This window comes from Cololabis saira, chromosome 10 (genome assembly GCF_033807715.1).
Source record: "Cololabis saira isolate AMF1-May2022 chromosome 10, fColSai1.1, whole genome shotgun sequence".
NCBI classification, from domain to species: domain Eukaryota; kingdom Metazoa; phylum Chordata; class Actinopteri; order Beloniformes; family Belonidae; genus Cololabis; species Cololabis saira.
In genome coordinates this window covers 23,291,788-23,307,363 of record NC_084596.1, presented here as the reverse complement: position 1 = coordinate 23,307,363, position 15,576 = coordinate 23,291,788, and the positions used below count along the sequence as shown (strand labels likewise).

Genomic DNA, 15,576 nt, shown 5'->3' with positions numbered 1-15,576 from the left:
GGTGTTTCTGGGAGTGCATCCCGACATCCTTCTATTCTTGGAGTACCTATAAGGTTATATTAACTTCTACTTTACTGCAGTAAACAGTAACTCTGCTGCACTGCTACTGCACAACATCGAGAAATCCTACCAACACATCAAAATTAGCTGCTGACTTTGCCAGAGGATTTGGCTTGAGGCCCAAAGCTTCACAGCTCAATGAGGAGTCTGAGCATGTATGAAGAAGAGAGTATGGACTTTTGATTGAAGGGAAGGTTAAGCACCAATAAGCCTAGATTGTAAATGCCATGTGAACAAATGTCGCTAGAGTAATATTTGAAAGATTTGAAAATAGTTAGAAAAGAAATTTGGAGGATACATTCAACTGTCTCGATTTGAGTTACATAAACTAAATAATTCATCCAAGAAAGACCTTTCTGCATTCACCAAGGTAACAGTAACTCATGCCAACAGTATCCCTGATGCTTGAAAAGATTATGCAACAGCAGCTCCAGGTCTTTATAAATTACAGAAATAAGGGCACTCCTCTTTCCTGATCATGTGAAAACTCAATAAAACCATCAACTGTATAAAACTAGACTCTGTGTGTTAAAGGAAAGCCTTCCTCTGTGAAACAATACCGTCACTAAACAAGAATTAGTTTTTTCAGCTTTTAAGAGTGTGCTGCCATTTCGGTTTCAGAAAAGAGTCTCAGGAAGGCGATTTGGGTTTGGTTAAGACACCGCTGTGCCCCACACTTTGAGGCCTCTCATCTCTAAAGGTGGGTTAGGACCTTGTGATGGGCTGTGACAGATTGGGGTCGAACTGTTGGACTCTTTGCATCTTGAAGCACTGCACTATTAATTGAGCTTGTTGGACGGGTGACAAAAGATTTCTAAAGTCCTGCAGAGGGTCATGACACTGAGGAGTTTGCCCAGTCTTGCCAACAAAAAGCATTAGTGTTCTATCTGAGGACCTGAGACTGGCAGGGACCCACCAGCCACTAACCACACCTACAGTATACAGACTTTAGCCTGGGGGCATTTATTATGGATGCTATACAGCACACAACACTGTAGACAGCCACCATTCAACGTTTAACCGGAGGGGATTTATGCCACGAAGTGCACTGGTCATGCAATCACACCCGTAGCATACTAACCAGTGCCGGCCTTTGTTAAGGACGAGACATCAGATGTTGTGAACGCCTCCTTTAAATGGCCCCTCTTCAGTCTCTCAGGCACAGTTGTGTACTGAAGAGGAAAGAGCCAGAAGTCTCTAAAATGCTTCAGTGGACTTCAATGTAGATGTCCATCTGACACATTTTCGTGACGCCTGAATGGGATGCATTCTTGGCTCATAGTAAGAGCTGGCGAAAAGATTGATGGAGAAGTAAAGCGAGCTAAGAGACGAGGCTGGCAGACCTACATTATGGCTCAACACTGAGCTGTCACTTTGTCAAAGCAAGTGGTCTAATGGTCGTCATGACACAGGCGTGATGGTCTCTGGCCCACATCTCCGTCAGGTTCTGCCATTGATGGAACAAATGCTGGAGGAAAAATTATGAAAATTGTGGAAGAAATCTTATCCGCTGCTGATAGATCAGTGTCGTGAGCACAAAAAGCTTCCAGTGTCCCCATCATGCTGCACACGTATAAGTGGAGTAACTGATGGAAAAACTTTATGTAATGAGGCCAGGTCACATCTTTGATTCATGACACAAGCAAACACTCCAAGTCCCAGAAAATGCACGGTATCTTCGTGCATTTGTGTGCCTGAAACCTTTTTACAAAACACACGCAAACTGGCAACTGACATCCACGTTGGTTATTAATTCATGACTGTTGAGTTTTATTTTTACCCCGCAAGGTAACAAATAATCTTCATCTTCAAGTCGTTGCTCCCATGTTCAAAATCAAACTTATGTTATAAGTTGCACTGTCCCTTCAGATCACAGTTGTCATGTTGCTGCCTTTTGAATTAAGACTAAAATGTGTAAATCGATGGTTTTATCATATGCTATTCACTCATTTAAAAAAAAAGAATCAACAAAAGTAATTTGTAGTCCTAAACAACTTTAGAGTCTTTCTCCCTTTTTATCTTTCCCATGACTTTATTCTGCTCTCCTACAGAATACATTATAATTATATATAAATTGTAAAGCTAAAACTTCTCACCATTGGCAACACTGACTGACGTAAACATAGAGCAAACCTGAATCAAACTCAGCATTTCAGAAATGTCTGCAATTTATGAATATTTTAAATTGGACAACAAGATGCATCACTACATCAGCTTCAATGTTTGCGATTTAGATTTTTCTTCTTCTTCTTCTTTGAGGATTGCCAAGTATCAGAACTCCTTAGTGGCCTATACTCTAAAACAAATGACTCGGAAGCTAAGAAATGTGAGCGGGACAATACTTAGTATTGTAATTTACTCTTTGGTGATAACATTTTTCTTAACTAATACTTGTATTAGTTACCTTTTTCACTGGAAACCTTTTTCTTTGTCATTATAGAAAAAGTAGTTGGAAGGAAGAAGCTGTTTCTGTGGTTGCCTGTTAGTTACCGGTATCTGTCAATCCTGGACCACATGAACTGTCATGTGAAAAATGTGAAAATAGTCGGAGTAAAGGAAGTTTTTGCATACCAACCTTTTCCTTAAATGCAGCTTTATTTTACCTATATTTACTTATCTTTTTTTAAGAATCTTTCATCATGTGAGGCGCCTACATTTTACAAATTCAGTTTTGCAAAAATTAGTCTTTGAATATCTGTTTTCTTCCTCCTACTGTGACCTGACAGGAAAAGGTCACCCTCTCCTTTCCTGTCTCTTTAATCATAGCTAACATAACTATTACCTGCAGAGAAAAGTTGCATGAACATCAGAACAGCTACAGATAAGTGACAGATAAAGTGATGTTGGGAGGAAGTGGAAGTGGAAGGAAGAGAAGTGAAACAAAGGTCATCTTATCAACATTTCGACAATTACAGGCTGCCTTAATAAAAGCTCTTCTAAAAAGGCACCTGCAGGAGTTCTATAACTCTTCTTTATTTCCATCCATAATTTTTCTACAGCCATTTCCTCTTGTTCAGGGGCATGGGGAGCCTATGCTGGTTGTCATCATGGAGATGAGGGGTGCACCCTGGCCGGTGAGCCAGTCCATAACAGTGCATCTTCTTTATTTGCTTTTGTTAAAGGAAAAAGCAGCAGGAAGTCCGTGCTGAAAGGAAGTATGGCTGGATTCTGAGTTTGTTGGCGCTTGTACAAAAACTAATTTCATCATTGAACTCTTTGGACAAGGTAAAAATTCAGCGAGAATTGGTCACTGTAATTATTTGGTGCCAAAAAAGAAACCGTAAAACCAAAGTGTATGAGCATCTGCTGCTCAGGAACCAGACATTGTAGAGGAAAGCTGAGCTGAGCTGAATTTGGCATTCACTTCGTGCACACAAACACAGAAACACTCTTTGTGTTTACCGTGCCCGTGTGGTGACTAATCACACTTAAAGAAACTAATGACTCATGCAGCTCTGGCCCAGGATCCAGATGGAGAGAGGACTCTGGAAAGCTGTTGGTTCCTCCAGTTCAAGATTACACCCTTTCTGTCCTTTCACAGTGACACCATTGATGTTACTGGGCAAAGGGACAGGGTTTTTTTCAATCCAGCTTGAAAAAATGCAGGGGAGAGCCAAAGAGCCATGTGCAATAGAGGGGGTAAAAGAAACAATTTAGATTCATATTTGCTAGAAATGTCCAGATATTAAGAGAAAGAGAGGAGAATCTCTTTCGGTTGTCACTTGGTTTGTAGTAACTGTCATTTTCAGTTGGTAATTAACAAAAACAACTCTTAATTTGTCCATTATTTGGTTCAAATTGCTGCACTAGGTAGCTGAGAGGTAACAAAACTAAATGTATGTATCATCAACACCAGAGACAGAAAGAGTGACGCTTACATCTGTTTCTAACCTTCCTGCAGTGCCCCGAAGCTGTTCTGGAGCTACACTGAAAAAACTCTGCATTAAATGGTCTTGCATGCTCTTATTTTCTCTAACTCTTCATTCCCAGCTTCCATCTAGCACTGTCACACATGTGCTTTTGTTGCATATGCGGGTTTGGAAATTTGAGTCTGTGAGTTAGCCAACTGTGAATAGGAGAAGAAAAATCTATTTAAATGCATTTCATTAACATATGAGGGAGACGCATTAATTCCATGTGCCCATATATGTGTGAGACCGAGAATATTGTCACACAGTGTCACATTCAGAGGAAACAGAAAGCAGCCTCAGTGGGAATATTCAGGACTTGTGACGCATTAGACAAAATCAAATTACACCAACATCAATTGATTTCTCACCAGTGACCTGTTCACAGGAGAAGAAACATTTTACATCTATCCAACTGATTGAAAATAAGCATTTATTTTTCTTTTTGTGTGTCCAAATTATGATTTGTAGATAATGGTCAATACTTTGTCCTGAGATTCTAGAGAACTTACTGTCCAGGTCTAACCACATAGATCTAGCCATCATGTTACTGATCTGGCCGTGACACTAAATCCGTGTCAATGCATGCATATTGAGAGGAAACATGATTAGCTAATCAAAATCATGGAAGGCACTGATGATGCTGTCAAACGGATACATTGGTCTCTTGTGAAGGGTCAAGAAAAATCAAATCTCCCCCCAAGAGAAACAAGCCAAAAGCTACTGTACAACAAAGTGATCAGAGTTACTACTACACCTCTCAGTGGCTTTAACATTGTCACTGACTGATGTAAGCAGCTAATGTTGTCTGTCTGCTGTTTGTTGTCAAATATGTTGGAGAAAATGACACAATGAGAGCAGTGAGAGTTAACCAATACACTAACGCTGCAACCCCTACTGAAAATAAAAAAAGGTTGAAAATCTCCATTCTGGTATCCACATCGCTCATGCATAATTTGATCAATTCTTGTCAAGAAGAGATTGTTAAAACAACTTTAGATATTAGTTTGAAATTATGAGGACGAAATGTTTTGTAGGAAATGTTTAATTAATTAATTGGGGGTCAGAAGTCAGATGCTAGTGGCTAGTGGCAGTTAGCATGCAGTCTATGTGGCCAGTCAGCAGCTGTTTCAGCAGAGGTTAAAGGTTAAGGTCCTGAGGTCAGAACATGGCGGCGGAAGAAAAATCAATAACGGATCAGGTGCATGAGACTCTGCAATCTTTTTTAGTGCATCAAAGTTATGGTTTCAGTTATACTCTTGTTCTCTTTGAACTGTCAGATTTACAACACACAGACCACAGCATAACCACATTTCAATCCAAGGAGAAAGATGTTCAGAAAAGAGAACAGCGGTGAAATGAAATGGAATAATGAACACAACCATGAACATGCTGGTGGGACTTCATCCAAGAATTCCTTGTCTTTAATGATGTGCTGAGCCTGTGGAATACCAATGAGGCAAGGAAAGGAGGGGGAAAAAAAAGTAATGCTGTTGTCCAAGCGTTTATCACCAGTGCAAAATGCTCTGAGAGCCGGGAGCTTGCCTAACATAAGCATCTAATAGCTGAGAATATCGGAATTAATGTATATAAAACAGGATGACATTACACAGCTAAAACTGAATAAATAAATAATCTAAGTGCAATAACCACTGAGCATCCACAATTTTTGTGTTACAGGGGCTGATAAAACTTTGGTGCAGCCTTAAAGAACTTATTAATTTTCCGGGTGGCAAAACATTTGTTTTACACATTATCTTGAAGGAGAGCTCCATACCAAAGACAAAGAGAGGGACCTCTGTCTTTGTGTGGGTGAGCTGTTCTGCCATGGTCTCATCTATGCTTCTAATGATTGGCCTGGTGGGCTGCTTTAGTCCCTCCCCAGCTAAACACTGCAGCTGACTGATGGATTGGTGTGTCCAATCCCCTCTAGGCCGTGGTTGTACAGCACTCACTCTGCAAGAGGGCTTCAAAATCCCATGAAGAAGTCCAGTCCAGCACCTTGAAACACAAGCCATTCACTGCGCTGTGGTTTGTGTTTCGGTATTCACTGTGAGATTTGGGAGCTGTCCAGTGCTGAAATCAGAACAATTTCTACTCCTGTAACTGATAATGTATTGATTGTCTAAAACCTGATACTTTCCAGGCTGTAAACCGTGCACAAAGTTTAAAAAGAAGAGCTCCTTAAAACCCCAATGTAACCCACAACCTGGTTCAAAACTGGAACTCCGTTCTTAAAAAATGCTGAACTGTACAACCCCACTCATCACATGTCAAAGAAACTGAAATCCTTCCATTTTAAAGGCAGAATGCTCATAAAGCAACAAGCTTGTGGCTTTCTCAACGGTGGATCTTATTTTGATCATAACTTGGCTGCTATGAGTGAGTGTCTGTACTCATTTGCATTTATATTGCCCCATTCTGTTAGCTATTAACACTGTATTAAGGGAGGAATAGAACCCATAATCACCTAAGTGACATATTAGAGTGGGTCCTTTTAACCGTAGAGCATAATATCAAACCCTAACTCAAAATTACTTTTGGCTTCCACAGAAAAAACACCGTCAGCAAGGCTTTAGAACTGCATCCATAAAAGCCAATTGGAAAAATTTACATGTGTAGATCTACACATCTCAGGTTGAACTGTCTTTATTTAATTCTTGAACAAATCATAAATTTTGTCATAAAATAATGAAAATGTCCACTACTATTTACCCAATTTTTAGTCTGGTGAAATTATTATCAAGAGTTAATCATTCACTAGTGTTGTACAGTAGCTCTGTCTCTATAAATGGACAAAAAACACTGAAAAACATTGTGTTATTGTTCTGTTTTCATTTTGTGTCCATTCAAATCAGAATAGGCTTTTAGTTCGTTTGTTTGTTTTGTTTTGTTTTGTTTTGTTGTTTAGGTATTTCAGTCATTTAAAATCGTTTTGAAATGTCTTTTGTTGAATAATTATCATCAGATATGATGTATATAGCTTTGTCCCATCTCAAAGCATTTTACCCAACTGTTTACCACCCCACAATACTATCTGGTCCCTCTGCTTGTATGAGTGCTCTTAACACACACTTAACTACTATTTGTGTACTGGGTCTCATGAAAGTCCACTCACATTTTTACTCGCTCACTGACACACAAACATACAAATGCCAACCCGCATCCAGACCGAATGAAAAATGCATTTTAAACTTTTAAACCCGCTCTCTTTACCTCGTTTTTTCATTTTCTCCCCTCATCACTCTCCTTTTGTTTTACCTTTCAGAAACATGCTTATCCTGAGCTTCAGCTCCTCTATAATGAGGCATTGCCTAGTTAGACGCATCCTTCTTTATGCCACACTGACGTGCAGCTGTTGGTGGGCGTTCTAACAAGGCCAAGAAAGAAAAGACTTGGGCTCCTTTGGACTGAAGTGGTGAAAGGAAACATACCAGGCTTTATTGGGTAACAGAGCCTCTCATATTCTCAAACAATGCAGCTCATTCGTCAAGGTGACCCAAGTTGTTCTCATACCTCACTGTAATTTGTTCATGCCAGTATTTGTTTACAGTTCAAGCACTCATGAACATATGCCCCCCTCAGTCTCATCACCAGGCTATCATTCTCTCTGTGATCATTCGCTCACTTTTGGGGGAATATTTGTTTTTGCATCATTTTAAAGACCACAGCAAACTTTTGCACAGACACAATGCACCGGTGAAACAGCCTGGAGACCTAGTCATGACTAATAATCCAGTTCTGATAGAGTAGCTTTGATATCGTGCCAGGCGATAGCTCTGAAGGTGGACTGATAGCAGATGTTATTTTGGTAGTTATTCAAGGCATACTGTCTGTTCCACTGACATCTCTGATTTACAGTACATATTCCACAGATGCCTGTTCAGAGTTCAGATATACGTCCACAGTTGCATTGCATCAACAGAAAGTATCCCCACTTTGACTTTTTTTTATATATATATTTGTAATCTTTAAGAAACATTTAGATGGTTGGGTGAACCAGAGTGTCACAAGACATGAATTCTGGGGATGAAACCAGGTGAACAAGGCACTAACAAGATTACAAGCTGAGTTGATGATTTATCCATGAACCTACACGAGTCATAAATATAAACCATTTTTAAAAGCTTTTCACCCATAAATTATTAATGATGTCCCAAATAAGTGCAATTTGTGTGCGTGTCAGAAGCTGGCACCGTAGTTGTGCAAAGAGGAGGGCATAAAATGTTCAGCAGTAACATCACTTGTTTTACGTCCGTTGCAACTGACGATGCGTGATATGTGAACAACCTAAAAAAAATGTTGTTTTAGCTCAAGTTGCTCCAAAGTGTATTTTCTCTACTGAAGCCTGGACGTTCAGTCACATAAATGCTCGGTGTCACGGGCGCCTCCGGCCACCCACTGGTGTGCAAGCAATGGCACGCTGGCCAAATGACTGTCATTCTCAAGCATGCACGCAAAGATCAAATCAAATAAAAATAAATCAAATATCCTTTCTTTCTCGCTCTTACCGTATCTGACAGACCATGAGTCGTGTTACTGGTGCAATCCTGCAGGAATGCCAGTGAAAGCTTGGCGCCTCAGTGAAGGTGCTCCCCAAAGCTCCCGCTGGATGCAGAGAGACGGCCAACGACGAGACTACAGGGCGAAACGGCACTTTGCGGAGGCGAGTGTGTGCACGAGTGCTTCAGGGGGTTTGTCTCTTGACTTTTCAGTCCTTCCTCAACATTATCCTCTCCTCTCCTCGCTGAGCAGCAGCTCTATGCGCTGGTCATCCCGCCAGACAGTGATATCTTACCAGATCGGAATAGATGCACACTCACACCACACATAGTCAGACAGAGAGAGGGAGAGATGGAGAGAGGGAGAGAGACTCATGCACGCAGACGGCAAAGTGGTCCCTGTGCGCCCCTCCTCTCACCAGCGGCAACACCACTAAAGCCTGATTTATGGTCCCGCGTTAAATCGACGCAGAGCCTTACGTCGTAGGGTACGCGGAGACGCGAATGGTACAGTGCGCGGCGACGCGTACCCTACGCCGTAGGCTCTGCGTTCGTGTAACGCGGAACCATAAATCAGCCTTGAGGGAGAGAGGCAACATCGGTTTGAACAAAGAGGCAGAGGTGACAGGCAGACGCAGCGCCCCCAGTCAGAGAGAGGATGGGAGGGGGTGGGGGGAAGGTAAAAAATAAAATAAGGGGGGGGGGGGGGGGGTGATCTGTTCTTTATGAGACCATAATCCGATTTCTTCATAAACCTCAAATCCTGATCTGGTGACCATAAGTTGAACCTCCATAGATCCATATGCCATGTCCTCTTGTAATCTATAGATCCTATAAATGACACAGTTTAAGCAAGCATAAAGTCTGTAACCCCTCTGATGACTGTTCTAATCAAACACATGAAATCTGTTGTGTATATCCAGTTAATATGTGCAGGAGTAACATTTGGCCAGTGATGTGCAAATCTCTGCGTAACCAGTGATCAGTGAAAACAGCTGCCACAGCATCACCAAATCCGCCCATGGCATTGTTAGTATTGCAGCAAGTTGGCAAGACAAATTGATGGATTTAATTCAATATAAAAATCTAAAATATTTTATTTTTTGTTAATTGTGTAAGGCTGCCCAGCCATAGGTCTAACACTGATTTCTGTCAGTGACAAAGTGAGAAGGACAGTCTGCACTCTTTGATATTCATCAGGTCTGCAGTCTCTGGTGGTGAAGATCATTTTGAATTATGCATGCATGCATTGTGTAAGTGAGACGGGCATTGGCTTTTTAATCATAATCTAGACCCTAATCATGGTAATAATCACAATCATTGACTTTCAGAGTTAATTTTAATCATCCAGGTTTTGGAGAATAAAAGAATTTTATTGAGCTAGGAATTTTATCCCTCTCTAAAGTATCAGTGAAGCGTAAATGTTCAGTTCAAGCTCATTTAAACCCAGGTGACTCACCATTTGGTCAATCCCTCTGCACAGCATTCATTCAAGTTTCAGTTTTTAAAGGTTTTAAGAGTTGCCATTGAATTTAGAAGTACGTTTAGCATTTTATGTCAGTTGTGTAGTATAAATATGGATTCCTTGGTTTAAATATTTTATTGATTCAATACATCATGCAGCTTCATCATACAGATACACCACACAACACTGGTTATATAATGGGTATAACTCCAGTGTGGGAGATATAATTCAAAATGACCAAAAAGAACAACCCAGTTTAGTGCCATATTAAACGCATGCGTTGATGAAAGGGCCAGTGAAAATGCTGTGCTGATGAGTGGAAATGGTCCGGCCATGAACTACGCTTCCCCATTCTACGTGATATAAATCATGGTAACCTAAATACCTTTTTAATAACACTGACTGTCGTGTTTTCTACTCACAAGTCAGCAGCAGTCGTTATGTGTGAACAACAGTTATCATGAATCATGTCTGATTGCCAATGGATATCTTTGAGTACTATATATCCGGAGCCGTCAGGTGAGTACTCATTCAAGCTTCCGCCAATCAGAGAGCAAAGAATAGGCCGATGTCACTGTGACAAATGGATTCACACAGAGTAGAAAGGAGAAACACAACGCACCATTCCACAATTTGACTTCCCCTGCCTTCTGTATCTCCTACCTATCCATATTCCTTGTCTTTTTTTTATTCACATTCTGATCAAATTGTAGCAAAATCCGCCGCACTAAAATGTACTTCCTCTTTACATTTTCAAATGAACAATTTGTTTTACGCATGTTTATTATATTCTTTTTCTTAGGATAGCAACAAGCATTACGAACCTCCGGTCAATTTATAGAGCCCTAAACATAAATTCACATTTACATATTCCAAATACAGATGAGGCAACATTAGAATGTAATGACTTTGTGAAGAGACAAATAAATGTGATCATGGCTGAAACATCTCCATGTGCTTTATAAGAGTAGTTATTAGAGTAAAGTTGGACGTGATGAGATAATGACGGTCTAATAATAACAGTTGAAGGCTGTTTCCCCCGGCAGCATCCTCAGCATCCTCAGGGATAGAGTGGACTGAAACACCCCACATAGCTGTTGAAGCTGATTGAACTATGATGCAGCATTTTTACAATGACCTAGAAAGTGGAGTCTTTAGAACAAATGAAAATACCTTGATAAATATGACAATTTATATAAAAGTGTTTGTTACTTGCTTTTCTACCAGAGATGAGGTCATTCTATGTGGAGTATTGACAATGATCCCATTACAAATTTAATGTAGAGACAGTCACATGCAAGAAACCACATTTTTGTAAAAACAAAAAAAAGTAATCTTGTCATGGTGGGTCGTCATACTGAGCAAATATAACTTTGGACAAAACAACAATATAACTTTTTCAACATGCCTGTGTTCATGTGACAAAATTAAGCCAAAAAGAACAATAAGATTCATGTGAGCAGCATTACGTACCCATTTACTTTACCATTTAAGTTACAGCCCGGGGTCAGCTAACTATCAGCCCCTGATGGTCATCAAAAGATGTGCTGACCTTTGTAAAAGGACACATTTTGGCCATTTGGTTGTCTGAAGCAGTCAGGTGTTTAACACAAGAGGAAGCACATTAGTGATTGGCTGAGAGAAGCACATTTGTCTGGAAATTGTGAAAAAAATAATAATTTAAGGGTTGAAAAAATAATAATGAATGAATTCCAGACAATTTAGAGCTCAATGTTCTACTGTAAGAAAAGTTATTCAGAAATATCAAGCAAAGACCACTGTCTACCTTTCCAGGGCATGCCAGCAAATTTATCACAAGGTCATGACGTGTAATGCTCAAAGAAAGACACAAAATTCCAACGTCTTGGACCCAAAATGACTCATTGAGCTTGTTAAATGTCAGCACAATTAGAAGAAGACTAAACTAGTACAGTTTATTAGGAAGGGTTGTCAAGACAAAGCCTCCTCTTTCTAAAATTAACGACTGAGGTCCAAATCACAAATCACAAGATTCTGGAAAGATGTGTTATGGACCAGCATGGAGTTGTTTAGTTCTTATGCCAGGCTCATGTTTGGCCGAATCCAAACATGACATATCAGCAGAGAAAAAACCTCTCACTCACTGTCAAACATGGAGCCGCAGACGTAATGACATGGTGTTGTTTTGCAGCCTCAGGACCTGAGCACCTTGCAATCACTGAGTCAGCAATGAACTGGTCTGTATACCAGAGTATTCTGGAGGCAAATGCAAGGCCATCTGTCCGACGGCTAAAGCTTGGCTGAAATTGGGTCAGGCAATAAGACAATGATCCGAAGCTCACCAGCAAACGTCTGAAAGACTGAAGAATGTAACTGCAGACCTCAACCAAACTGAAGCGTTATGGAGGCACCTTAAGATACCTGGGCCTAAACAAATGCCCAAACGACTTAAACAGTGTTTAAAAGAAGAAGGAGCCAAATTCCTCCAAAGAGAGTGTGAGACTAATACAGGAAACAATTACTTGAAGTCTTTGCTGCTAAAGATGGATCTACAACCTACTGACTCATGGGGGTGCTGGGTATTGCCTCATGTCAATTTTATTTTTTTTTGTTAAATAGATGTAGTCTGATGGATATTTTGGTTCTTAGGTGGGGTTTTTTTCTGTTTATTTAGTTTTTTACAAAATATTCCAGACATAATCTTTAGATGTGTGCGAATGACATTTATGTTTAATAATTGTTACATTTTCTTACCTTTTGAGGAGCATCCAATCAACGAACAGACAGTGAGAGGTCAGTTTTTTAGAGGTCACTGCTTGGAGCTGGTCAGCAGGCCCAGCAGAGGCCCGGGCCCCAGCTGCAAGCAACCTGCTCGACAACTCATCCCTGCAAAGTCCTGGCTATTCCAGTGGTTCTGAAGCTCTGAAGATGTGAAATACTACAAGATCGAACGTTGCAGGATGAGAATTTTTTTCTCAATGCAGCTTTTTATTTGCTTGTAGCTACTCTGCTGCAGATCAGGAGAGGCTCACAATACTCTGATTTATATTCATTCAATATACATTATTTATATATATGATTACTGGATTACACAGCTTGATACTGTAATGCATATAAACACACTCTCAAACACATGCGAGGTGGCTTCGTGCAGCCTCAACATCTATCTTGCGAAAAAGACAAACTGTGTCAGTCACTCACTGGGAGCAGTCGTCCATGCACAATGCAGAAAACACACCATACATTGAGGGCAGGATGTGGAAAATGCCGTAAAAACACATTCTGGGAAGCTATAAACTACATCTTAAGGAGAATATAATAGCATTTGTGACACATGGGGCCTTGTGAAGAAACTTAATGATGCCTTTGCAGTGTTTCTCCTCACTCGCTGTGATTGTGTATTTAAAGTCATGTGTTTACTTGTTCTTTGGAGGGGATGCTTGTTAATGTAAAGAGATCAAAGAAGCCACATACGAGACGAGAGGAAGCAGGAGATCAGCAGACAGGTCTGCTAAGCTGGATTTTATGAACTCTAGTCTCAATGCTGCTGATCAGGCAGACTTGGTCGGGTCATCATGTTTTTAAGTGTTTCCAAGACAAGTGGCTCCATGTGGCAGCAGCGCAGCCACGGAGGAAACCAGGGAGACGGTGTTAACATCAACCACATGTTGTACCTTCATGCTGTCCAGCTGCAGGATCTTATGTAATGTTTACTTTGGGCTACTACACAATATTGAATCATAATAAATCTCTTGATTTATTTTCTTTTTTGTGTGTGTGCTGCTGGTTTTGAGGATTGCCTCTTTTTCTTTTGCAGAATCGTGGTGATAAGGGATGTTGAGGTGCATAAGGAGAGGACAGAAGATTAACAGATGTACTGCTGCTGCACTTAATCATCGCTGAATTGATTCTCCTTCCTTACAAGTGTCTTCATGTCTGCCAATATATCAGCTGCATCATTGGCAGGAGATGACTGCCATGTGAATGGTAAGCTGCACAAGTCAACAGTGCTGTTCATTTAGTTGAAGCTGGAAGTTTGCCAAAACATATAATAATCAAATCAAATCAAATCAAACTTTATTTATAAAGCACCTTTCATACATAAAATGCAACACAAAGTGCTTTACATAAAACAAATAAACATAAAACGTATTAATGCCCTGCCCCCCTCCCCACACACACACAGACACAAGCACACCACAATTCACCCAAGTTACACACACAGACACACACACAGACACACGGTGTAGACATGGCTGAGCACAGAGGATCCAGGTGAGGAAATGGTAACAGGGAGCCGTCCACGCCAGGAGGTCTCATAGCCCGCAGCTACAAGGGTTTCCTCCACAGAGACCATCCCGGCCCGGACAGATAGAGGAGTCCACACCACAGCGGGGAAGCCGTGGTGCCTGCAGCTTTGAGTCAGTGGTCTCACTCACGTCTCAGCATTTTGTTTTGGGTCAAACAAAACCTGCACTAATGTGGCTCATTGACGCTGGTCTGGGGGTGGTAGTCCAGGATCAAGCCCCGGAAGGGCAACCAAGATGAACCACGTTGGGCCCCTTGAGCAAGGTCCTTAACCCTAATTGCTCCCCAGGTGAAATGGTGTGTTTGTTCTCTCAGATATAAGTCGCTTTGGATAAAAGCGTCTGCTAAATGACAGTAGTAGTCTGAGTCTGAGTAAGGATGCAAGTTGGAATGACGTCACACCTGCGCTGACCACATTCCAGTTGCAAAGTCAGAATATGCTGGACTGCCTATTACCACCGCTAGCCATAATTAGAAATGATAAAACACTTAAACAGCATAGCAACACAAAATAATTAGAAGTTCAATGTGTGTCTGACTTTATGTGAATAAAATAAGACGAAATGGTTATGAACAGTAAAATAAGCCAAATGTTCACTTTGTTGATAAGAGAGCAGCCATGATGGATGAAGCTAGGTAGGCAAGTGTTTTCCATTTGTACTCAAGTCAGAATTTCCAAGTCGGAAGTTTCAACTGGAATGTGTCTAAAGCTGGAATTCCAACATGGAAAGTGGGAGAAACCTAATTTCCCCTGACTTCAGAATCCAACATGGGGTTACCTGTTTCACAAAGTTTATATTCAGACTGGAGTCTCTTGCTCTCCTCTTTACTTCCTCGCCTTCACACCTTGAGCCATGTTGCTGTGTACATTTCATTCTGAGGATGAACTGCTAAAGATTTCTAACCACCATTTCAGCTGTCCCCAGTTTTTAATATAATTTTCACAGAGATCATAACTCCATTCCATGGTCTTCATCAAAAGATAAAGTTTTCATAGAAGTCATGGAGATGCTATGATCACATGATCAAAGCATTGACCTAAGTTTGGAGAACTGGAAAAAGATCAAGGAAGACATTCCTGTGCCATCCCATTAAATATTTGATCTAAAATATAACCTCTGGCCTTGTCTCTGCTCAACAAAACCATGTCACCAAAACTTCAGCTTTTCAGCGATAAAGCTGCATTCAACTTTGACTTAATTTTTTAGATAATCCTTCAGAAGTTGTCTCTTCAGTTTATCTTTCAGAAACTTTTTTTTTCTTCTTGGGGTCATATAGATATTTTGTTTTAAGATGAAATACATTATCAGTATTAAGACCTAAATTTAATATGATATATTTAAGAAAAAAAACT

The 15,576-nt window shown here is 40.5% G+C and overlaps 1 protein-coding gene across 4 annotated transcripts in view; it reads right to left on the bottom strand.

The window, feature by feature from the left end:
* The window catches only part of LOC133452645 (neurocan core protein-like), a 50,657-nt gene extending 41,854 nt beyond the window's left edge, over positions 1-8,803 (bottom strand). For all 4 annotated transcript variants that reach the window (XM_061732120.1, XM_061732122.1, XM_061732121.1 and 1 more), the window contains exon 1: positions 8,480-8,803. In XM_061732120.1, coding sequence (XP_061588104.1) covers positions 8,480-8,496 — 17 coding nt within the window. In that variant the 5' untranslated portion in view covers positions 8,497-8,803. The remainder of the gene's footprint in view (positions 1-8,479) is intronic.
* Positions 8,804-15,576: the final 6,773 nt, after the last annotated feature.